Raw genomic sequence first — 24,955 nt, 5'->3', positions numbered from 1 at the left:
CTCGCCCCTGAACTATTTCCCCGCCCATATTCTCTCTCCTTCACAAACCAGCAGAAAGCTGGGTCTGTTAAGGAATTTACTGCCTTGGTAAAAAAATCTGCAAATCTACATAAGCAGAAAATCTTGTCACATCACTTCACAAACTGAAAAGGAGAACTAAATGAAATCCCACTGGGATGCTCTGGCTACCTCAGTGTAACAAGGTTCAGCTTAAGCTGCTTGTTTCACTTGCTGCATAGCCTGGTTTTAATCCAATTTGGTTTGGGACACATGAAATAGCTGCTTTTCCACCCTCCAGGAAGGGGCGGGTACAGCCAGAGCCGAGCAAAGCTGGTTCTGCCTCATGTGCACACACCAAGCTGTGCTCAGGCTCACACTTTAGCACTACCTTTTGTCATCTACATTTTTGATTGTCAAAATCTGTCCTGATTCACTACCAACCAACAACTAAAGCACAATGGTTGGTGCTACAGTAGTAAAGTCCCATGATGTGGAAATAGGGGGCCAGCTGCTTCCTCACCCCCCTTGCCCAGCTTTTGCTCACCCCAAGGACCACCACAGCCTAACACCAGACCATCCCTGTTAGGGAGAGGCATGGAGGACAGCCCTTCTCTGACAGCACAGCTCTATGACTCCAGCTTCCCCTTCCCCACCAGCCAACCCCCTCACACTGCCACAGGGAGCAGCAGGGGATGGATTGTTTCCCTCCAAGCAGCCACCACAGCCAGCAATGTGCTGCTCCTCTAGGTCTGCTTTTACAGCAATTAAAATTAAAGAAGGGGCTGCCCTGCAACTGCCTGGAGAAAAAAATGCAAAGATATGCCCACACACAGCTCGGGGCAAGGCCTGGGTTGCAGGAGCTGCAGCACTGCCTGGCTTTACTTGTGGCCACACACCAGATTCACTACAGGAATTGCCAAGGGGCTGCCCTGCTCTGTGATAACAAAATCTTCCCAGAGACAGAGGCAGAAATAGCCACATAGTGGCTTCATGCCTAAAACACCAGCAAAACAGCTCAGCCTCGCATGACAGCTGCCCTGCAGTGAAGAGACACGGATTTGTTTCTTCCTTCCATCCCAGAATCTGCCCCTTTGACTCCAGACAGAGATGAGCAAATATTTAATTAACACATTTGACCTTTTATCATCACTCCATGCTGATGGCTTTCTGCACACCAGTTAGGTGAGCTTTCCTGCAGCCTGCTGCAAACCTGCAAGTAGGACAGTGTTAAAAGGTTTCTTCACATATCTTTGAACATTTTCTGAAACTCTGGATTTGAAAACTGAGAACGTGAAAGGGTCATCTTCCATTATTATTTTAATACCATCTAAGTTCGTATCTTTTATTCCTGTTGAGTTGTATAAAAGTAGAAATCAAGTTAGATAGAAAATTAAAATTGAAAGGGTTAAAATCAAAACCTTTTAATTATTTTTCCTGTGCATTTTTAAAATTTTCCAAATTTCTTGGAGCAAGATAGGGTTGGAGTTGACTGAACATAAATGATGCCTCAAAGTAGCTGAGAACAGAGAGCATCCTGCTCCTTCTGGTTTAGCTGGCATTAACAGAGACCTCACAATGTCATTTTATCAGCCCTTATCTCCTGATCACTGTTGCAATGCCAAAAATTCTCATGTCAGTGAGTTATTTTCAGTTTAAAGGATATCCCAGGTGTATGGCCTGACCCTTCCCTTCACCTGGCCAGAGCAGGATGGTTCAGCAAGGACTCCTCATTCCTTAAACACCTCCACTATTTCAGTCTCAAGCTCAGTGTGACCTGGAAGTGATACAAAGCAGGAGAAGCCTCCCCTGCATAAGGGAATGCTTGATTATGTTCACAAGGCATGCAGTGTATGTCACTGAGACCTACTTTAAAGTACAGCAGCACCAGTTACATTTGATAACTACAAACACTTTATTCTTACAATATAAAAATATAGGCACAAAATACTACACATAAAAATATAAAGTTGAGATCTTCTCAGCCTCATTTAAGACAACCAGGATCACACTGTGCAAACCCCAGACTTTCAAAAATAAAATTATCCTGGCAGTTGAAGTGGTGGCGTGTCCAGAGGCAGAGGTGTGCCCAGGGATAAGCTTCCAACACAGGCCATTTGTCTTGCAGCTTCCAACATCCTTGCAAGTTTGCTTTTGTTACACATAAAACAGAACCCAAGTCTTCCTTCATGGTCTGACCTGGAGATAAACATTGTCCCACTCCTCAGAGTATTTACAGTAAGGTGCTGAGAGCCCACCTGGCCAGCACACATCTCCCAGGCTGTGATCCCACCCCACATGTTCACATTTACACAAAACAGTGGCTGCAGCACACACACAAATTCATCTGGAACCTTTCTGTGATCAGCCACAAGCTAGAAACTATGATTTAGGAAGGCTAAAGTCAGTGAAAGAAAGCTGATGAAATCCCTGAGCTTCTACCCATTCCTTAAAACAGGAAAAAAGCCAGCTGCTCTCCCTCCAGACAACAAAAGCAGCCAGCATTCTTTTCCAAGGTTCTGGCTGTTTCAGTACATTCCTGTCTTTAAGGAAGGACACTGCGGACTGCAACAGCCAACAAGGCAAGAATCATCTCCCTCCTCTTTACCTGTACTTCTTCAGTACCCATTTCATTTTCCACAACCAAACTGTCCAAGTTTGCTTGCAGGAGAAGCAGGGAAAAGGGAAGGCAGAAAATGAAGAAGTTACAGTGCAAATTATATGCTCATGGAAAAAAACCCCAAAACATAAGAGAAAAGGGTTCTCTGTAGATTTTCCAAGCCTGTTTTCTCTACTGCCTCAAAACAGGGTCAGTCTTTGTTAGAAAATAACTTCCAACTGACCTTAGACCTTCAACAGAACATGGGAGTGAACTTGCTTTCACACTGTGTATCAGCAACGCTTGCCAATATTGACACCTTTTCATCACCCACTAATCATGGCAGGAATCCACAAGAAATTGCACTGGAAGTCTCAGGTCTTCAAGTTTCTCTTATTTTATTCATTTGTAGCAGAGATTTGCAAGCCCCTGTGCTGTATTCACAGTGGAAAAAAGTGCAGCAACACATGCTGGAGACATTCCAGAACTATTGCTGTGCTGAGGCAGTTTGTGGAGTTTGACTGAAGAAAATTGACCAAAGAAGAAATAAGGGCAGGCCTAAAGAGGAAGATGAAAAAGAAAGGAATTGCTCCAGGTACTGGCACATCCTAGTTCCTGCCTACTGCCAGAAAGGTGCTGTAATGGATACTGTCTCCTGTAAGCAGCACATGCAGGACTGAGAGTCTTTGTAGGGCTGATCAGCAGCATATTTGGACAGTTTGTGGCAGGTGTAGTTCATTGCCATTTGTAGATATTCACCACTTTCCCCGTCATAGTAGCCAGCAGGTGGGTTTGGTTCACTTCCAAGGGGCAGATATCCAGAACAGGCAGGTAAGCTGGGAGCTTCTGCAGCAAGGAACCACTTCCAGCATCCCAGAGCTGTGGGAGGGACAGACAAGGTCAAGGACTGCAGGATTCTCCCCTCCCATCCAGAAGAGGTCTTCCTCTCTCCAGAAAAATTTTTGTCATGTTACTTATAGGACCCTTTCTCTATTTCCACATCCTGCTCGGATGGTCTTTAGCAGACTCACAGCACGATGCCACCCTGACCACCCTCTCTGACCCCTCCTGAGCTATCATGCAGCCTGTTGTCCATCCTCTACATCTGGGCTGCTTTTTCAAACAAAGGACAATCCTTCTCCTCCTCTTCTCCATTATTCCTAAAGAATCTGCACCCTTCCCTCACAGCACGCAGCACATGAGCTATACCATCAAGTCTGTTACCCCACATAGAGCGCCCAGTTGTGCCAATGTGCCCAACCCCATTTGTCTGAGGGACAGGCGGGCTCGCTGCCCACACACCTTTTGAAGGATGGGGACCACAAGCCTTGGCTAAGATTGAAAGTCCCCCTATCAGGAAGTTCCACCTGCTACAGCAGTACAACAGACCACCCAGCACAGGGCGTGACAAGACAATTCCCACCAAATCACACCAATGCTGAGACTGATGAGGCTTCTTTTCTATGAATTTTAATAAAACCCTCCACCATACTTAAAGAAGAAAGAGATACCAGGGCAGAATTGGATGCCTCATCACCAGCACACACAAAGACGCTCCCATCATTCTCCGGGCTCTGAAAAATGGCATTTTTGGTCAGAAACTTGCAGGTGGGTCCAATATTGAAAGTCTGAACCAGGTTAGAAGAACACACCACATCTTCAGAGGCCTCTGTCAGTGGGCTGCAAGTGAGTTCCATCATCACACATCGCACAAATGGGTTATTTTTACCTGCGTGATAGAAACAAAAAGGTAACCTTTAGAAAATGTATTCACAGACAGGCTTTAGCTGTAGGAATACCAGCAGCACCACCCTGCAGCCGCTTCCTTTTGCCCTTCCCAGTTCTTAGCTACATGCAGATGGCTCCTTGTTCTGATGAGGGCAGATGCTGCATTCCTGCCGTGCCCATGGCACTAAAGCTGGTGCTGAGCTCAGCCCACGGCAGTGAGTGGCACTGGGCAGAGCCCTGCAGACACATCGCACGACGTACCAGGCCTGTACGTGGCGAGGCAGTGCCGTGTGTGGATCTCTGTTTGAACACCGATGCAGCCTCCAGGTTCCAGGGGCAGGTGATGAGGTCGGTAGGAGCTGCCAGCTTTGTGTTCCCAAAAGCAGGCTCCTTCCAAGGTCCCAGCCAATATTCCGCCATAAGGCAGTGATGCTGAGGCCATCCGGGGCAGGTAGGACAGTGACACCATGGGGCACCTGGAAGGGTGATTGGCAAGGGTCAGTGCTGCCAGCTGCAGCTCTGCTGGCATCCTGCTCACTGCTGCAGAGCTCCAGCCTCTCCAACTGCATGGCAAAGAAAGGGCCTAGGCAGGCTATGAGACGGTCCTTCAAACAGAGAACTCCAATGGGCATGTCAAGTATAAATGACATTCAGCTTAACTACTGAGCCTTGTTTGACAGAAGCATCAGACAGCACACATCAGATGAGTGCAAATCAGCATTTGATTCTCAGAGTACAACAGAAGTATCAGAATCTCACACCTCTGTGTGATTTGTCCTTTCCAAATTAAATACTAAACCCAAATTCAAACCAAATTCAGTTTTCCTGCTCACGCCACACCAGTGGGTCCATTTCTGACTCCTGTGTGCCTTAAAAAGAGCACAAGTGCTTGGCACCTGCATAAGTTATATACACACACCATACAACCTTATGAGAGACTTCTCACATCTGTGCTAAATGTGAATTTTTGTACAAAAGATTCACATAAACCAACTAAAACTATTGCATTTGCTGTGTGAAAGCTGTGCTTAACACATGTTAGTTGAGAGGAATGACAAATCCTTATGCCATACCTGGACTTCTGAGGGACCAGTTCTTGGACGTGAGTGTTTGTGTTTCTCAGATCATATATCATGATAGAGCCATTGACCAATCCAGCATAGACATAGTTTGTATCATCAAGACACCAGCAGCAGCTCCAGACAGGACGGCCAGTATCGTATGTCTGCACCACAGTGTTTGTTGCCAAGCTGCAGGAGAAAAGCAAAGTGTTGGCCACTTGCAGAAGCATCTACTGATGAGAAAACAGCATAATTAAGCAAATCTAGCTTTTTAAAGTCTTTAGGCAGAAGCATCTCTCTTTAGACCAAATTCTCAATTAACTCCTTTACTCCAGACATGAATCTGGAAAACCTAAACAAAATAATCCCTTGGATATTGTCAAGTGATTTATAATTCTTCCAGGCCAATGCTTCTTTTTCCAGATTGATCTTTGGAGACTGGAGAGGAAATCTCACAGCAGGGTCTCAGCTGCCTTACTGGCAAGAGAAAGCTAAGTTACTTTTCTGGAAACAATTAGGAGAAGTGACTCTGGTGTAATCCCGTAACACAGCATATTCTTGAGATCACAGGGCTCATCTCTTCAGATTACATCTCTCATTAATTACTTCCCCTCTTTTTACACAAGAGGAACAATGCTTATGCCTCAAAAGAACCAATTTAAGCAAGAGTGAGACAGTGAGTGGGGCCAGGACAGTTGAAAGCACATTTACAGTGTTAATTCTTCCTTCCATAAATTGAGTTTCTAAAAGAGAGGGGAGTACACAGAGGGGCATAACCCAGACCAGGAGATGAACCTGGTACCAGATCAGGTATTTGTAAAGGGCAGCTTTGTGAACACAGGCTTTGCACACTGAGAACAGCACGAGACACAACACAGCACATATCAAAGTAACTCCAGATATCCTTTACAACATGGGAGTTTCTTCCTGGGGAAGGCAATTACACTCAGGACTCCAGAAAAACAAGTAATTGCCCCCAGGTGAGTGTAAGGGGAACAACTATAATGACAGATGTAGCTGGGGAAAGAGAGAATTTGATATCAGAGCAGTGACTGGGTCAAAACAACAGGACAAAAAACCCACAAACAAACTCACAGTGCTATTTTAAACAATTGCAAGCCAGAGCAGGAGACATAAAGACATCGTGGATAATTCTTTTTGGTAGAATGACCATGAAATCAGTAACTAGGAAGAAAGATGACCAGTGGAGGACTACCCTTTCAGACAGAGACTGAAAAAAGTATGAAGATGCTGCTGAAGCAAGCACCTAAATCCAAGACATCCTGGATCAAGCACAAAAGCAAGAGGATCACAAGATCATGCAGCCAACCAAGCAGTGAGAGGCAGATATGGGAGTCAAGTGTCTGAGCAGATATTCTGATGAGAAGCCACTCTCCAGCTTAAACCATGAAAAGAATATCAACCTAATTAGTTTGAAAACTGACACATTGACTTCAGCATCAGACAGTTTTGTTCACTTATAACTAGTCTACCAAACATTTCAACATGGTTACAGGAAAGCAATATTCTGTACATTTTTGCTGTGGGATTAAGTTCTCTTCATTGCTTGACTTGTGGGAAAGAATTGGAAATAATCAGTGATAGAACAGACACCTGTCCTGCCCAACCTGATACTGACAGACAGATTGCACAAAGATGTTAATATAACTCAGTAAGAATCAATCAGCCAATGAAGCTTTGAAGCAGTGTAAGATTAAGATTGAAGAGCTGCAGAGTGGCAAGAAAACACACTCATAGGCTGTAAATTCTAACAGGACCCAACACATTTTTCTCTCAGCCTCTGCATAATTAGTCTACAACCTACAGGTTTAAGTCTCTGCTAGCTCGAGAAAGCCTCTAGCACATGATCAACAATGCTGTTTATGCATTTCATATCCCAGATGAATTCCATCATCTGCAAAAGTTTAAAATCTGAGAAGCCAACACCAGGCTGTGCAGAGAAGAAGGAGCACAAACTAAATACACATTTCTGCTTTATGCCATACAACTTCCCACACTTCACATTTCCCTGCAGTAACAGAAAACCATGTGGACAGTAAATTTCACGTCTGTACATTATGCTACATTTATTATTTCCACAACTTGGCCAATCCATGCTGAATTACTCGTTTTCCACGCAGTTCTCTATGTGAAAACTACCAAAGAGAGGTGGCTCCATAACACTTCCACCTGTAAGATGCAAAAGCATCAATAAATTCTTCCCTCTGTTAGTTCCCACATGCAGGAAGACCACACAGACCTGATCTCATCTTTGCAACATCTTTCAAAAAGCAGAATAGCAAGTGCTGCAAGACCTTGCTAGCAAGACAGAACAAAATCCAGTCCAGGCTCTTGCACACAGCCAAACCCCAGGGGGACAGGGCTCACCTGGTGAGTTTGAGAGTGCCATCCAGAGAAGCAGAGAGCAGCAAACCATCTGACCGAGTGCCAAAAGCCAGGGCCCGAATTGGTTTGCTATGGATGGAGATGTACCGGTTGCTCTTCAGGTCGGCCAAACTTACCATCTTAACACCACAACCTGTCACAAAAGAAGGAAAAAGCAGGTTATTACAAAGCAGCAAACACACAGAACTTGCTATTCCATGCCAGAACTACAACATCTGTGCCGAAAGCCTGTAATGGGATGAACATGTATAAGCTATTTGCTGTTCTGGATAAGAACTATCACAAATCATTCTTTAATTCAAATGGTAACAAGGCTAAATCCTTAAGGACCCCGGCCATCAAGAGCAAATTCAGTATCAGTGTTACACTTCCTGTTACAAGGCCTGCTGCTCTTTAGCCAGTTTCTTCAAAGACACTCTTGCACAGATAAAACCAGCAGAGCAGGATTACATGGCTATTTAAGAGAACAAGTGTCACAGCAAAGAATGGTTACAGGTGAACTCAACCTGTGTGCTACGAGAGTCACCACAAAGCCTCCATTCAGAGATTCGTTCCTTGGCCTTAAATGCCAGAAAAATAAGGCTGGTTGAATGCAGAAAACCACTCTGTTCTGCCTAGATAAGGCACATTAACCTCAAATCCATTAACCAAATAAAGTAAGTTTCATCATTCAGAAAGCATTTTGCAAACAAATGCTCTCAGACTCCTAATGCCACATCTCTTGCCCTGAAAAAGCCACTGGTGCTGCTCCAGATGTCAGGTCAGTGGCCTCTGGACATAACAGTGAGACAAAACCACGGCTGCCCATGACTTCTTGGCTTCCTATTTCCTCATTAGGAAACAGCACTCCTAGCATTCATATTAAAAGGGTTTTGCTTTGGGGTTTTTGTGGGTTTTTTTCTGTTGTTTTTTAGGGGGTTTTTTGCGGGTTTAAGAGTATTGACAAACTAGCTGCATGTGGATCAATCCACCTACAAACTGGGGGGCAGCATTCTTCATTTAACCACTGGAAGCTTCTCTGCTTCTTTCAGAGACCCACCTTTGCAAGGAGTACCAGATACAGCTTTTAATTATTGTGGATATGGCACTGCAGCAGGAGAGCCAGAGCCCCTCTGCTAGGATTCTGCCATAGAAGTGCCAGGGAGAACAAACTTTGCTGGCAGAAGATATGAGTGCAGGGGCAGAGGAACTATCCAGACTCTTATGAGTATACTCAGTTTACAAGGCAAATGCAAAAGTCAAGTGGAGAAGTGGGGAGCAGGGAACAAGAAAAAAAAACAATTTAACATTCACTTATGAACCTCCAAATTTTAACTTGCTTAATTACCAGGAAAACCAGGATAATGTGGAGAAGGCTGTGATACCACAAGACAGCTCATTGAGTCACAGTATGCCATCACTCGGCAGTTCCCACGCTCAGACACCAGAAAAACCTTTTCCAAGTGGTACTTGCGCTGGCTTTGGCTGGAAGGGAGGCTCCCTGGGAGGCAGGTGTGGGAGCTGCCAGGTTGCTGCAAGGTGCTCACATTCTGCTGGGCCACCAGAGCCTTCAGCTCCTGCAAATTGGAAACCCAAAGAGCTTTAATGCATCACCAGGGTGTAACCTCCTGTGCTGTCTGCTCCAGATGCTCCCACTGTACTTGTTCTCAGATAAAGGGGTAAACACGGTCCCATTTCCATGCTGTTCCTGAAGTGCTACATTTCCAAGTGACCAACAGAAGCATTCAAATGCTACACAAGTTCTGGCAGAATGTGATCAAAAGTCTGTTATTGTATGTCTTATACCCTGTGAGAGAGGACTCTTGGGCAACACATAAAAGCCAGTAACAATTACCAGATCAATGCCGTTTAGAATAGAATGAACTGCCAAGTATTATGTGCTGCTAAACCACAAGAGGAAAGTCAATTAAAACCATTTTCCAGAATTTCCAGAATACCCCATAAAAAAATAAAAGCCCAAGTTTCAACACTTGGGCGGTGCAGGAAACAAGTCAGTCTATTTAATGATGACCCTGTTCTTGTAAATCCTGGGCAGCAAATTCCAGGAACGACACCAGTCTCAAAGAGCTCCAGTCCTGTTTTCCACCACCTCCGCCCCCCCTTTCTTCTTCCACCTCAACTGATGAAGGCTCAAGGATGCTCAGCAAAGAGGTGGCCAAAACAGCTTCCACAACCAACAAGGTATTTGTTGAATTCCTTTTTCTACAGATCTCATCAGGGGTGAGGTGGGAGTGCAGGTAGTGGCACTGGCACATTGTGAGTCACTTAAAAGTGCACCCTCCCAAAAAGCATTTTGACCACCTTGGAATCCAAGGTCAAAATCACACAGTACAGAACCCCAGGGACATTTAAGACAGAGGGTGTATATAAAGAAAATTGCTACTTGCTTTCTGTTGCCTGAGCAACGCAGATTATGCTTCAACCTCTATGTAATCTTTAAACAATTAAGGGCTACAAGAGTGATTTTATGAATATATCAGTAATTGCAAGTCACCCTCAATGCTGAACTGGCTTAACTCACATCGAAGCAAAGGCAGCAGTTTTCAAAGAGGCAAGATCAAAGATCGAGCTCTACATTAATAGTTATCAAGACCTGTAACTTTTGGAAACTGTTCAAGAGGAAAGCAATTCTGACACTTTACAGACATCTAACCTGTTTTGCATCAAGTAGATTTCCAGTTTCTTAAGGGAATATAAAAACTAAAGAAAAAAATTGAAGCTGAAGACTCAAGATGATCCCACTAGAGTGAACAAGACAAAACAACCTGGGTGAGAAAGGGGTGTGAGGGTTTCCAGGATGCTTCTTATGATGGAAGCTACAGCTGAGAATAAGTTGTCAGTGAAACACAGGTAACTTAGATGAAAATGACTTTTAATCAAGAACTTAATAAACTCATTATTTCTAAAAAGGGAATGAGACCACCACCACTGAGGATCAGAAGAGATTAAAACTATTTGTTGCTGCGGGGACCTTACAAAACTCTCCTTGTCACCTGCACTCAACATTCAACTTTTACACAAGTTATTAAAAAGGAAACCAGGCAATTAAAATCACAAGGACTATTAGTACAATGTTTACATTTAAACACCATGCACAAACCCAGCAGAATCAGGAAGTCTTACAGGAGGCACATTATCAAGGTGATTAAAAATGTTGCACTGTAGACAAATTCCACTAATTGTGCTCAAAAGAACATTCTGTGGGTAATGCAAAACTACACCTTCCTTTAGATGCTTTGCAGTTTTCCTGATGCCTGGAGTTAACTAAGGGCCTTGAGGGCAGACTCCTCTCTGGCCATGCTATGACTGTTTTCCTAAATTCCAGCTCGCCTTTGCAGTGATGAATGAACAGTCACACAGGTGGGGGAAACAAAAGGCTGTACAGCAGAAGGCTTTCTGAGGAGCATGTGTGAGAAGCAGGAGAGCACAATGAATAGGAAAGGAAAACCACCAGCTACAATAAATTCAGAACAGTTTTGAGTATTCGGTTACGGCCTTAATAGCTGATATGAAGCTTTAGGGACAAAGGCATGTATCAGATGTCACTGTGGGGTCTCCCACAGACCCCCTGCAGAAGCCACACCTTCCACCTTGCACTGCACAGCCCCAGTCTTGCATTAGAAACACAGACAGGACATCCTCAAGCTGTGGTGCAGCACTGCAGCCATCCCACCTCACACCTTCCTGTGGGTTCAGGTTCAAATTTAGACTAAGGGACATGAAGCATTTTTAACTGGATTCACTATAAGCAACAGCAATGAAATAACAGCTTTTACTGACCCAGACATCAACTGGAGGTGAACACAAAGATGAATAATGTTTATGCAATAAAACCATTAACCTAATTTTTTTTCTAGAGGTGTTAGATACACAAATTTCTATTGATATTTTGCCATCCAATTTTTTGCATGCTCTGAAAATCCTATTTTAAAAAAGCTTTTCTATTACATCAAGGAATATAAACTGATCTTTGCAAGGCTCCCAATTACGTTTGCTTTCTTTTCCACAGCAGCATGCAGTCTCCTGGCATTTCCCTGCCAGTAGTCCCTCCCTTTCCTGCTCCATACCCAAACACAGCTACTGCTTCCCACTTGCAAAAACAATCTTCCACCCCAGCTGATCAGTGGCATTAATGCCAGAAGCCAGAGATATTTGCTAAATTTCATTGAAAACTTTGGCAGATTCAGGAGTACTGCAGTAGCTCACATCTGATTCCCAAGGTCTTTCTGCTCCCAAAGGAAAAACTTTAGGTAAAAGTAAGGTGTCAGCAGCACTGCTTCCAAAAGGTGAACTGCCATGCAGGATGCAGAACACAGCTCAGCACAGCCCACACTCCAGGTTTACATATGGAAACAACACTGCTGAGGGCTTTCTTCCAGAGCTTTAGTTAGCTACTTCCTCTCAACTTCAAGTTCCTTTCCTCATATATTTTCATATAGCTAAAGACTTAAAACCCATCCATTTCCTAGTCTCAAGCACATTAAATACTTCAATAATAAAGTACAGTGGACAAGATTGTTAATGGGCAAGAGCAGGGAAAAAACACGTACAAACCTAAACTAGTGCCATGACAACTGCTGGGGCACAGCTGAAGAGCACTAGCAAGAAAAAAAGGGTTCACAATGACTTTTGGGGAAGGTCCACACCCTGGGCAACCCAACCCTACACTGGAATCACCCTGCTAGGGCTGGGATAGAAACGTCCAGAGGTCCCTCCTAACCTGAATCTTCTATGCAAGTAGTTTCTTTACTAGATGACTTCTCATAAAACAAGGAATTAATTAGGCATATGCTTAAAATACAACCAAACAACTTAAAGACTTATTTCAGACTTTCTGCTGATTATTTTTGGCTCCCCAGCAAATTGTTTTACTTTCAGTTTATTTGTAGTATAAACAAGCACCTTAAAATTGCTTCCAGCATTTGCATTAACCACTACAGGACAGTGATGAATGCAGTATAAACACTGAAACAGAGCTTATAGAACACAGGGTACTTAATCTTTATAACATGCAACTTCAAGTCAGTTAGACTGGATACTCTATCATTTAACACCAAATGAATTGCAGGAGAACATTATGGACCTGAAGTTTTATCTTATTCGCATTTTTCTGAAGCCAAAGTTTGAAGCGGACCAATTTTCTTATTAGTGCTGATGAGCATACAGCTTCATGCAGGAATTCAGGTGATTTATAAAGCCTTATCTTACGTCAGACAGGAAAACTTCAGCAAAGAGGATGCTGTTTAATGTACAGACATGAATAGCCAGGGTTATAAAAAAATCCAGGAATAAAGAAAAGCATAAAATTAAGTGGGTTACTAGACAGAGAAAGAACAGGTATCATCTACCTCATTTAACAAAAGGTAGCAAACTGGCAATGAAGCAGGCTCATGGAAAACCTAGCACTGGGAGAACACATCAACTAATTCACACTTGGAAACACCAGTAGAGTCCACAATTTACAGGAATCCTGCAAAAGCAGCTGGATGGGTTACAAAATATCTCAGTATTGTGTAAGTCAGAAAGGAAGCAGTTTAGCAACTGGTCATTTATTGTCAGTCATTAGTATTCTGAGGGGACAGAGGTGCCTCTCAGCAGCTGCTCAGCTTGCGGATACAGCCTCCCCTATTGACAGGCCACATCCCAGGGGACCAGAAGGTGCTAAACTAGAATCTTTGGGGAAGAAAAAAAAAGTTAGGTCTTTTTTTGTCTGGTTTTTTTTTCCTCTTGATGTTGCAATTACATACCTCTTGACAAACTGCTTCTCAAAGGCTCTTGAGAACAACTAGTGATAGTAGGTCCTATTAGAGGTTTACTGTAGAGATTTTCAAAGCTTATTTTGATGCAACTACAAGAAAGATGAGGAGAGTAATTCTGGTTCTGCATTACCTGGCCTTTCCAGGCACCACAAAGCCTGAGGAGGAACCTGCAACATTAGCAGCCAAACAACTCTACTGCTAGGCTGCAGCTTCAATTAAGTTTGTAACACCCCAAAAAGAAGTCAGTGTTATGTAGCATATACATGAAGATGCCAGCCCAAGATATTTACCAGCCCAGGATGATTCACCAATTGAGTTTACTAAATCTCCTCATTAAAACTGGAAGCCTACGTTTTCTCCTCTATGGGAACAAGCAAAAACAGGTTGAAGAGAAAGGGAATCCTTTGTGTATTAGTACCCTGAGACTCACCTGAACTTGCCTGCGGAGTTTGCTGCATTCATCCGTCAACACCTGGAGCTGGAGACGGCTCTGTGCAGATTCCAGCTCGGCCTGCCTCTGCAGCATTTGTGCCTTTTCTAGAGAACTGGAGGAAGAAGACAAGCAATCCTTAGGGCTAGGTATTATCCAGGATGCTTCTCTGCGCTGTCAGCTCCTGTCTGTCCTCTGACTTCATCCCAAAAGAAGTCCTGTTCAGGCAAATCCAGAAGTAACAGAAAACCTGGCACTGCCCTCATCCACTGCACTCACTTGGAGATGTTCAGTTATGCAATTGTTCTGAATGTCTCACTCAAGCACTGTTCTGTAGGAACAACAGGATTTCTCCTCACCCTCTCCAAAAGTACTAATTTAGTAGTGGAGAGTGAAAGAGAAATCAGGTTTTCTGTTCTTTCTCCCCCAGAAACACTTGAGCAAATTCTATATCATCCATGTCCATGTAATATACTGTGTCAGTAATAACAGCGAGTCATAACACAGCAAGATCTTCCTACCAAAAACTAATCTTGTACTTCAGGAAAATATATCTGTACTAGAAACAGAACGACACAGAGAAATTATCTGTGAATGCCCACTTACAAGCCACACTTACTACCTCACCTTGAGCCTAAAAGTGCACACACACCATTTAGCAGGAGCAGTTTTGATAACTTACTTGAACTCCTCTTTCATAGAGGCAAATATGAAGAAATAGTCAAAGTGGAGGAAGAAACACCAGTACTCATAAAAACAGCTGCACATTTGGTCTATAATGCTGACCACTGCATTCTGCACATTAAAAGCTGCAATATTCCAGTTATTTCAGTAGGGAGCTGTAGCTTGCCTAAGAATTTTCCAAATGCACAGGCCTGGCCTTGCATGTTCATAAAGCACAGAATTCTGTCATTTTCTTATAGCTTTCTCACGTGATTATTTTTCCCTGCAGAAGAAACAGGTGAAACGCTGTATTTAAGCATCACAAACACATTCTCTACACAAGTACCCAGGCTGATTGTTTTTTTGAATGTGAAGAACAAACCCCACGATCTGTCTAATTGAAGGCTACGTGCAAACAATACTGATGCCTGCACACACACATCTGTGCTCTGCTCGTGGCTGTGTGCCACAAAGCAGCCACTGCCAGCAGCTCCATGACCCACAGGCAGTCACTGCTCTCTGCCTCACAATGAAAACAGGAGGCAGAGGAGGAGCAGGGCAAGTGGGGAGGGGCTGCAGTGAGATTATGAGACACAAGCAGCAGTCAGACAACTGCCACTCCATGACAGATAAAACATAAACACCCAAATGCCTTCCATGCCTTTGAAAAAATCTTACATATTGTTTATTTTGCAGTGGCAACCCAGTAAAAGAAGCGTGACCCTTCTAAAGGTACAGTTCAAACACCATCAGGCAGTGTCAATCTGGACAGAAGAGAGATTTTTCTTTTCATGACCATTTCTGATCAATAATTACTAGGATAGTGAGGTTTCTGTTGAAAGACTGCCTTGAAGAACTGTGGTATAGTTACAGACACATGAAGAAACCCCAATTACATTCTATTCACCACAAGATTCAGAACTCTGATATCTTCAGCTGTTAATTTCAGGGTAGTATCTGTGACAACATCTTACTGAAAAGAAATGAATCCACATTTTAACACCTGCTTTTCCTGTTTTCAATACAAAGACTACATTTAAATTGGAAAGGGAAGTAGAGTCAGACCTTTTGTACGTAAAGCTACATGAAGAGTTTGACAAAGCAAGATGGAAAGTGATTCATATGAGAGACTGCTCTGCCAAATGAATGCAGAAAAGATGGCAGGAAAGGTCAGCTATTCACTCCCCTTGCATTCCTAACTATGCCTCGCTCTTCCCACCTAATGATGAATTAGCAATATACAGCTTTTTGGCATCAGCTCTGCATGTTCTCCCATAACAATATTTCAGGATACAGCACAAGATAGCTTGTGCTGTTTCAGGGCCACAAAATGCAAACTCAAGAATTCTGTTCCAAAAGAAAATTAAGACGTGCAACACAGCAAGGCCTTGTTTTCTTCAGCCAGCAATACTCCTGATAAACCCAAGGGAAAGCACAAATTGTTTTAGACAATAGAGGAAATTAAAGCATGAAGTAGAAGCCAGAGTGCAGCTCTCAGTGCTATGTGGAGACTCTGTACCTTCTCATGCGCTCCTGCTCACTGGTATCCAGGGCTTTCAGAGTGCGCGCATACAGGACCACGATGTCAGAACGCTTGGCTTTCTTATTGCACTGAAATAAAAGAGAAGCTCAGTTCATCTGCAAGAATGTAACCATCCAAACTGTGCATCCCTGCGAGTCCCTAGGTATGATACTGAAACATCCTATGGCTTTGAAGGGAGGGGTTGTCTACTGGAAAACAAATCCACAAATATTTACACAGCATGTTTGCAAGACACTCCCCCACAGAGACACCAGAGCTCTAGTCAGGGCTACAACAGTTTAGGTCACATATCCTATTGCCCCTTTAATAATCCACCTCCTTGCTTCCCATTAAATTTGTTCTGCTAAGACACCAGCAAGACAGCACAGTCAGGTAAGTTCCTGGGACAAAATGAAACAAAAATCAGACAAAGAGGGAGAAAAAAAAAGATCTAAACCAAAACACCAGCCCAGTCTCTGGTGTGAAAACAGCACATGCCTGTCCAACAGACAAGGATATAGGAACCCCCTCAGTGCACTCCCAACTCTGTTATTTTTGTACTAATCAAATCCTACAGGCACAAATACATAAAAGCATTCCAGTGTGAGTACAAAACACTGACATCCCACTGATTTCAGTGACATACAGCGAATCAGATATTTCAATTATTTTGTGCGTCTAGCTGCAACCATTTAGTACCTTAGATTCACCTTAAAAAGAAAGGATATTACTCTCCTCTCAAGTCAGGACTCGCAGATGCCATAATTTCTTCCAAGCTTACTGTTTCACAAATACACTTTGTTGATCAGAAAAGAGGCAGGGACTACTTAGATCAAGTAACCTCCACTGAACATTAAATTACTACGTGCACTTCAAATGCAGACTCCTCTATTATTTAGTAGCATGAAGATATCACAGGCAATAGTTTCAGCTAAGACAACCCCCTTCCCTTTGTAAAGAACTGCCTTGCAGAGCAGTGAGTGGCTAAGACAGTTTTCCTGGCAGCCAGCAGCTGTCACTGGAAGGATCAGGAATGCTGCAATTTCACAGTAACTTGCACTCAAGCCACTTAGTATACAGAGCACTACACACAGCAACTCTGGGCTATTCAACCACAGAACGTCCAGTCACAAAGGACAGCGACTGAAAATGAAGAGAAGGTGCATTTGCTGCAAGGTTCTCTCCAGAGTAAGTTCTACTGGGACCGTTTTAGTAATTCTATCAGTGGAAGAGAAAGCAGGAGTGAGCACCCCTTATGAGTTGTTAGGGTTCAAGAGGAAAGCAGACACAAATTTCCAAAGAGTAAAGATGTCAGGCAGGTCTCTGAGAATTCAGTCTGGGCCTGGAGAGGGGAAAGAAAAGCTTACACAGAATTGACAGGGATAAGAAAAATCAGCTTTGGGCCTTCAATATGGCAACAGCAATTCTTTAGGTTTAATCACAGCACACGTCAGCAGGAAGTTTCTTGTTAAGATAAGAGGAGGGAATCCTGCACAAAGCCAATCAAGAATATGGGAGTTCTCAAAATGACAAAGCCAAAGAAATCCTTGGCTTCCAGCCACCAACTCAGGAAAAGGCAGAACTGAATCCTATTTACAAGATACTCATTGACCTATTTTTTGTCAACATTCCTTTCTGGAGAGAAGGAGTAAGGAATGGAAGCACATCACAGACACAGAGAAGCGTAGACCTCATCGAAAGAGATTAGTATTAACCATGGAAAGAAAGCTGAAAAGAGCACCATCAAAAGCTGATTTACTACTTGCAAATAGATAATGAAGGATGCAACTTGGTTCTCAGTTCACTCTCTGCAAGTTTCCTAAACAGCCTGGTACTTCTAACGGCTGCAAAAGCAGTTGAAAATAGAAGATTATCTGACAAACTAGACTAGATGATCTTTAATGTCCCTTCCAACCCTAACCTTTCTGTGTTTCCAAAACAGTTCTCAGGCAGATTTCCTGTCCAATAACATGTTCTTTAGGGTTAGTTAATTGCTTCTAGGAATCTATCTGCTGTTTCCACTCCAGGACTATAGTGGGGTGTTCTGAAACCATTTACAGGTCTAGAACTTGCAGTCTCAAAATTCTTCATCTCCTACTCACAATGCTGTGCTTCAGGGAGAAAAGACAAGTATAACTCATCCCTTAATGCAGTGCTAGTTGTTCCTGGCTTAGTAACATCAAAATACTCGTGGGTTTTGTTATGTTCATGAAGCACAGTAAGGGTCAGACTCCTGCAGCAGAAGTTACATGATAGCAAGTGCTTTCCAGTGCACATAAACACCCATTTTACCTGAGGGCACTTCCCTGCCTGTCCCTTGAGCCACTTCTCAATGCAAGTGTAGCCAAAGAGGTGCCCACACCGCAGTGCTGACAGACGGTGGTCCCCGGCGTTGGTCCACTGATCAAAGCAGATTGAACAGGTGTCTCCTTCCTCCTCATCCAGCTGTGCTACAGGAACTGAGGGCTCCACTTTCTTTAGTGGAGTTCTCTAGGATTAAAAATTATAAAACCAACATAACTGTTTTAGAAAATGCAGCATTCATCATATATAATCTGTCTCCAAAAGCATTTAGTTCACCTTACCTGCTTTTGCTGGGCTTCAGCCTCTTCACCTTCATGACTTCCGTGTTCTGCAGAAGCTTGAGACAAAGTCTGAGGGGCCTCTGCTTGGGCTTGACTGGAAACTAAAGAGAGCATTGCTTAAATGGACTGATACATAATGCAGGGAGGAAAAGGAGTTCTTCTGCTTTGATGGGAAATCATTGGAACACAGGTTAAGCAGTGCAACAGCTCGGGTTACACACAAAGTTTCAGATCAGTGCCCTGCAAGCCCTTCTATACATCAACAGTAGTGATAAAAAACTGTATGTTTTCTTTTATGAAAAGCAACAGAACTTCAGTGAAAAAGGAGAGGTCTTTTAAGGACAGGAGTTGTTAAGAGAATTTTCTGACCTGCACGAAACAGACCTGGTCCATAGTGAGGAAGATGCAAGGTTATATCCCTGCACCACTACACCCTGAGATAAACAGACACCAATATGCAGAAGTTGCTTTGCAAAGGGATCTAAGCATGCATATTTCATGTGCCAAGAAAGCAGTTCCTGTATGCTGGCTGTCCATTCACTCTGAGTTAAGCAGTTTTCCAGCTGGTAATTGTCTGAACTACCGATTCTGCTGGGCTGTGTTTTTGTGGTGGGCTCTCAGCCTGCCTGAGGCACAGACACACAGAACTGCTATGTGTGTATCACCACCACTAACACACTAAAAAAGGAGCAGAAGTCACTGCCTCCCCCCTAGCTCCTGACAAAACAAGTTATTAATCACATTTAGTAATCAAGGCAGGTATTTTCAATCCAGTGGAAGTATCACCTAACCCTGGCTAAGGTCAATAAAGTTTTCAGTCTCTGCAGGTCTGGGCTGTAAGAAAAGCCAGTGGCTTATATAAGCAACAAGGGAATTCCAGAAAATCCAGCAGAGAGCATATGTTCACACAATATTGTACAACACTTAACAGCTTGAGCTCCTGTCACATGTAAGACTAGCCCAGAATGGATCTGTTCAAAAGACACCTCATAGATGCACCCTTAAAAAAAAGGTAGGCTGTCCAATCAAAACCAAAACTGAAGGCAGAGAGTGAATCATAAGGACAGTCCTTAGAGACTGAAGTAAAAAAAATAACTTTGCTCTTGTATTCTCTGAACACTAATAACCTTGACTAGCAAGTAAACTATTTGTCACTCCTACATAAACTGTGCATGTTCATCACAAACAATGTTACTGAAGTGTGTGGCAGCCTGTGAACATGAGTTTGGATAAAGAATTGCAGTCCAGAAAAAGATGAGGAAAGATAAAAAATATATGCCTACATCTTCTCAGCTAAGTGTCACAAGCAGTCACAGGAATGAAAAGAAAATTCTCAACAGAAACAGACTAAAATCTCAAATAATTAAAAACCACTGAATCAGACCCTTCTCTGACAGCATTGCCGATCTCCAAACTGGAACCTGATGTCTTCAATAATGCTCCTTGATAATATGCAATGGCAGAAGCATGGCAAGTAATCTCTAAATCTGAAGTTATAAATAATCCTGGAAATGTTCAGAATAAGTAGCAGCCTGCAAACAGCAAAAAAGATTGTATCTAACATTACAGTAGCAATCATCCTTTGCTGCTGCTGCTCTTGGAAACTGCTTGCCAGAAAGCTGTGTGGCAGCAACCTGCTCCTGTCAGCTGTGCGCACAGTGATCTCTGAGCACCGTCTGTTGTGGAGCTCCAAAGGATTTCCCTGCTGAGTTTTCAAACAGGAAGGAGAGTGTCTGAAATCAGTCTCTACACAGCTCAAATACAGCACAAACCTCTTGAGCTTGCTGCTGGAAGTGTCTCCTGGGCTGGAGGAAACAGCAGTGCTTCAGTCTCTACCAACTCCTCCTCCTCCTCCTCCTCCTCCTCCTCAGAAGTGCTGCTGTCAGAGTCACTCACTTCTACTATTTCATCTGGGCTCTGTTCCTGGTTGTCCCTCGCAACATGTGAGGGCTCCAGGTGTGAAGCTGGTCCTGCAGGTGGTCCCTGAGTCCTGCTGAGTTGAAAGTAATGGTCCAGTGCTGCCCTGAGTCCAGAAAAGCAATAAACAAAAGCCACAATTATTTCAGGCAAGGTGATTTCAGGTAAGCTAAAGACTCAGCATGTTTCTCCATGATTGTTTGCAGTAAGATGCCCAGGCTTTGACTGCAACAGGAAGGTATCTCAGTTATTGTCAGACCTTCTCTGGTAGTGGGGAAATCCCAAACAGCCCACTTTGTGAACAATCAGCAGGATCAGCAACAATTAATTTTGCTCAAATCAAAATCTCTTTCTCATTACAACAACATTGCCTTCTTTTGGGGTGGGCTGGTGCTGGGGTTGAAGAGGAGAAAAGGAAAGCAGTATCATTCACTAAGGAACTCCTAATCAATCTCTCCAACCCTGCGTCAGTCCTGGTTCCTGCAGCCACTGGTACTATAAAATGCACAAGGCTTGTATCAGAGCCTCATTTCATTGACTGCTTTGTGCTTAGTCTTTTTACTTTTCCTCTGCTACTGGAACTTCATGCCTGGATAGAAACATCCTCCCTGCTCCCTCCATCAGTTCAGCTACTATCTCAATTATCCTTCAGATTCAAAGAGTTTTTTGGGTTGCCTTCTAGCCCTGAGAACTACAGTGACCTTCACACACAGTCTGATGGCAAACAGTACAGTTGCTTTTAACCAGCTGGGAGGAGAGGAGCTCTTGGTCTCACTGAATTTAAAGGCAATGCTTCAGTTTATTAAAATTTCACCCTTGGCATTTACAAAAGCTACAAAGATGAGACAAAAACCAAACAAATCAAAAAGGAAAAGTGGGGGTTTTTTTCTGGCTGGAGAACATCTCCACTCATCACCCTTTTAATCCATTGCAAATGGTATTAAACACAGAATATTTTTTCTTAGTCTGAAAAACCACAAAGATGGTGATAAAAAAACCCAACAAAATTAAAAACAACCCTGGAGAAAAATATCAGTTTGTATGTTTGTCAAAGTTTCTGCAGCAATTGTCACCAGCAAATGTAATCAGGTAGTCCCCAAATCAAAGGTGAAATGCAAATCAGAGCACAAGCTCCAGTGAGCTAAATTCTGGCTGGAACTGCTGAAAGTCAGCACTGCTGCAGGAAGCACTGGCAGGAATCTGATTGTGCAGTGAGAACTGTGTGAGCAGAAGCTCTGCAAGCAAAATTGAAAGTGTAGAAAGGCTCAGGAGTCAACACCACCATTGCCAACATATGAAATGGGAGGATTCCATTAACAAAAGCAAAGACTCGACCAGAAGGGACTGGACCACAAGTTGCTGTGCTATTACTGAGCTTAAAAGTTAGGTGAGGTGCCCTGAATCTGGCCACAGCCACACACCTGTGCTGGGCTGGGCTCTGCAAGCCAGGAAGAAAGGCAGTTTTGAACTGATGCTGGACTAGATCAGAGTGCAGTTCACACTCAATTTCATCTCTGCTTTACCTGGTGCTGATTGTTCTTTGGGAACCACCAGTTCCCTGTCGTCTGCGAGCTCGAGCTCTCCTCACTTGCGGGCGCTGTGTGAGCTGCGGCACAGGCAAAGGCTGGTTTGGATCCAATGTCCCTTGTCGCCTCTGCAGCTCCCTGAGGGCAGCACTCGGCGGCGGGTCAGGCTCCGCAGCTGCTTCCCTCGTTGTACCAGGGTTTGGTGTGACAACAGCGTCGTCAGCAGGAAGAACTGCAGCGCTGCCTCCTCCTTCCCCGAGCACGGGAGCTTGGGAAGACATCATGGCATGACCAGAGGGCTCCGCGGGAAGCGCTCCGAGGTTCTCCACTGGGTAACCAGCTACTGCTTGGAGATCAACTTCCATCTCTTCTTGAGCCATTTCTGCAAAGATTTGGAGAAAACTAGTATTTATTTGTAAGCGTGCACCCTACATCTAACCTGATGGTAGCAAGAACGAGGTGCAGTAAGGGACTACAAAAGCCTTTAAATTCAGAATTGACAGAAAATTTGTCCTTATGCAGCAGAGCAAAACCACCACAGGTCAATATATGTACACGAGCCGGACTAGCAGGCAGCACCCTGTGAGTCCTGGGCTCAGTCTCTGGTTCTAACACCAAAGCCACACTGCAAAATAAACTTAAATAAGCATTTGGATGAACATGGAAAGAAAGTTTTCTTGCTGGTATCATTTACTTGCAGTAAATTCATGGGTACCTTGGAGAAGAGAGTTTGGAAATAGTTGAGATACTCTCCCTGGTGAGCAGCAGAGGCATGCACAGATACAGCCAGAAACAAGCTCTATGACACAGTCCTTTCCTGCACTGCTCAGAAGGTGGGCTCACTTTCAAATTTCTCTAGGTAAAATTCCCTTCTAGTAACAGATCACTGTCACCCTCACCCACAGCTCACTGAACAGCCCTTTAGGTACTCACCAACATCAGGCAAACCCAGAAAGGGCATCACAGCAGAACCCACGACTGAGACATTACAGGTACCGAGTTACCTGCAGCATAACCATTTGTGGATCCATATCCAGCCCGAGGCCAGGTAAACATGAATTTTGCAGTAGAACTGCATCTATGTTATTGAGAATGGTTGCTCTGCCAGCATTTTTGGGATGAGGATTTTAGGTTACCTCCTAAACAGCAGGACTACCTTAGGTTTGGAAGAAAAACAGAGGAGACAACAGTCTGTGCATTATTAATTCTTATGCTGTGTCAGCCACCAAATTAGAGCCCTTCAGTCACTGTTCTACAGGCAGTCTGTGATGACCCACCCTTAGGGGGAAGGAAGTCTTATGACACAAAAGAGTTCAAGATTATTTCATTAACTGAAAAAACAGATGCATCAAAAGCCCACAGAAGTCCTTTATCGGAAGAGATGTGTGGATTAAATTGTGGAAGTTGCTGAAGGTAAATCACATTCTACAAAAGAACTTAAGCAATCATAAACCTGAAAGGCTTTGGGAATCACAGAACTTTAGCATTATTTAGGAGACCAAAGCACTCACCCAGCTAAGTGCTGGGCAAATAGAGCAAAGGCTGCTTTTAGTACAAAAAATAGCTATAAAATTTATACAGGAATTACTAGAGGGGGGTGTACTAATGCTCAAATATTTTTACAGACCTTTAAAGAAATTCTAACTTATGAATCATATCTTATCCTAATTATGAATTCAGCCTAAGCTAGGTCAAAAATAGATGTTAAATGCCAGCTCCCACCAGAACAGCTGCATGGCCAAGATATGGTAATATTTTACAGTCAAGTACAGCTTCTCTAGCACTGTGCTCGTGTTTGTGACAGAATTGCCACCTATAAACATAAAACCCCCTTGATTTTCACTATACATAGAATGTTAAGGTGTTGGAAGGGATCCTAAAGTCCAGGCAGGGACACCTCCCACTAGACTGGGCTGTTCAAGGCCTTATCCAGCCTGCCCTGGAACACTTCCAGGGTTGAGACATCCACAACTTCCCTTGGGCAGCCCGTGCCAACGTTAACTGAGAGACTTAAAAAAACAACAAAGGCATTTTCACCATTAAATCTTGTAATTTTCCCGACAGGTACAAAGGCTCCCTGCGGACAAGCAGCTGCACACCAGGCAGTGCCTGGGGGAGCCGCAGATGGAGGGTGTCCCCAAACAGCCCTTCCTGGGCCCAGATGTGACAGTCCCGAACGCTCCCAGGGCCGGGGCAGCGCCGCTGGAGGCTGAGGCAGAAGCTCCCCCTTGCCCGCACCTGCTTTAACACAGGTAACCAAAAAACCCACCCCAAACACGACCCAGACTAAGCACACGCTGCGCAAGCAGGGCTTTACTGCGGGCTTTTCGCAGGGCTCGCGTGCGGCAACGACGGACCCGTCACACGAGGGGTGCGGGACGAGCCACTGTGGGAGCCGCCGGCAGGTGGGGGGGAACGAGCCACGCCGCGGGAGTGACCCGTGTCCGGGGGGAAACGAGCCATGGTGCGGGCCCCGGCCCGGGGGGGGGAACGAGCCATGGTGCGGGCCCCGGCCCGGGGGGGAACGAGCCATGGTGCGGGCCCCGGCCCGGGGGGGGGACGAGCCATGGTGCGGGCCCCGGCCCGGGGGGGGGACGAGCCATGGTGCGCGCCCCGGCCCGGGGGGGAACGAGCCGTGCCGGTGGACGTGGACCGGGACCGGGACCGCCCCTGCCCGTGCCTCTCACCTGCCACCGGGCTGGGCCCAGCCGCCGCTCGAGCGCCGCGCCGCCCCGCCCCTCTCGCCCTATTTGCTGTCCGCG

General features: G+C 44.4%; 1 protein-coding gene across 2 annotated transcripts; it reads right to left on the bottom strand.

Annotated features, from left to right (window-relative positions):
* Positions 1–1,888: 1,888 nt before the first annotated feature.
* Positions 1,889–24,955, bottom strand: RFWD3 (ring finger and WD repeat domain 3). Of its 2 annotated transcripts, XM_071567209.1 has the most exons (14): positions 24,881–24,955; positions 22,191–22,575; positions 20,523–20,773; positions 18,751–18,851; positions 18,458–18,655; positions 16,163–16,254; positions 13,981–14,095; positions 9,119–9,347; positions 7,774–7,924; positions 5,398–5,574; positions 4,586–4,800; positions 4,249–4,325; positions 4,108–4,170; positions 1,889–3,475 (listed from the first exon to the last, which is right to left on the bottom strand). In XM_071567209.1, the coding sequence occupies exons 2-14, from the start codon at positions 22,571–22,573 to the stop codon at positions 3,332–3,334; spliced, it is 2,196 nt and encodes a 731-aa protein (XP_071423310.1). In that variant the 5' UTR covers positions 22,574–22,575; positions 24,881–24,955; the 3' UTR covers positions 1,889–3,331. The 2 variants fall into 2 exon arrangements, with proteins under 2 accessions (XP_071423310.1, XP_071423308.1); XM_071567207.1 differs by having other exon boundaries at positions 4,108–4,325.

The sequence above is a fragment of the Pithys albifrons genome, chromosome 12 (genome assembly GCF_047495875.1).
Source record: "Pithys albifrons albifrons isolate INPA30051 chromosome 12, PitAlb_v1, whole genome shotgun sequence".
In the NCBI taxonomy this organism is placed as follows: Eukaryota; Metazoa; Chordata; class Aves; order Passeriformes; family Thamnophilidae; genus Pithys; species Pithys albifrons.
The sequence above is the reverse complement of the archived record's forward strand: the minus strand, read 5'-3'. Positions and strand labels throughout refer to the sequence as shown.

Excerpts from the sequence above, each read along its gene's own strand:
- RFWD3 (XM_071567207.1), bottom strand. The coding sequence starts at position 22,573 with ATGGCTCAAGAAGAGATGGAAGTTGATCTCCAAGCAGTAGCTGGTTAC. Across the intron at positions 16,255-18,457 it reads AGGCAGGGAAGTGCCCTCAG|TGCAATAAGAAAGCCAAGCG; the intron begins GTAAAATGGGTG and ends CTTTTATTTCAG. Across the intron at positions 4,326-4,585 it reads CCTCGCCACGTACAGGCCTG|GTAAAAATAACCCATTTGTG; the intron begins GTACGTCGTGCG and ends TCTATCACGCAG.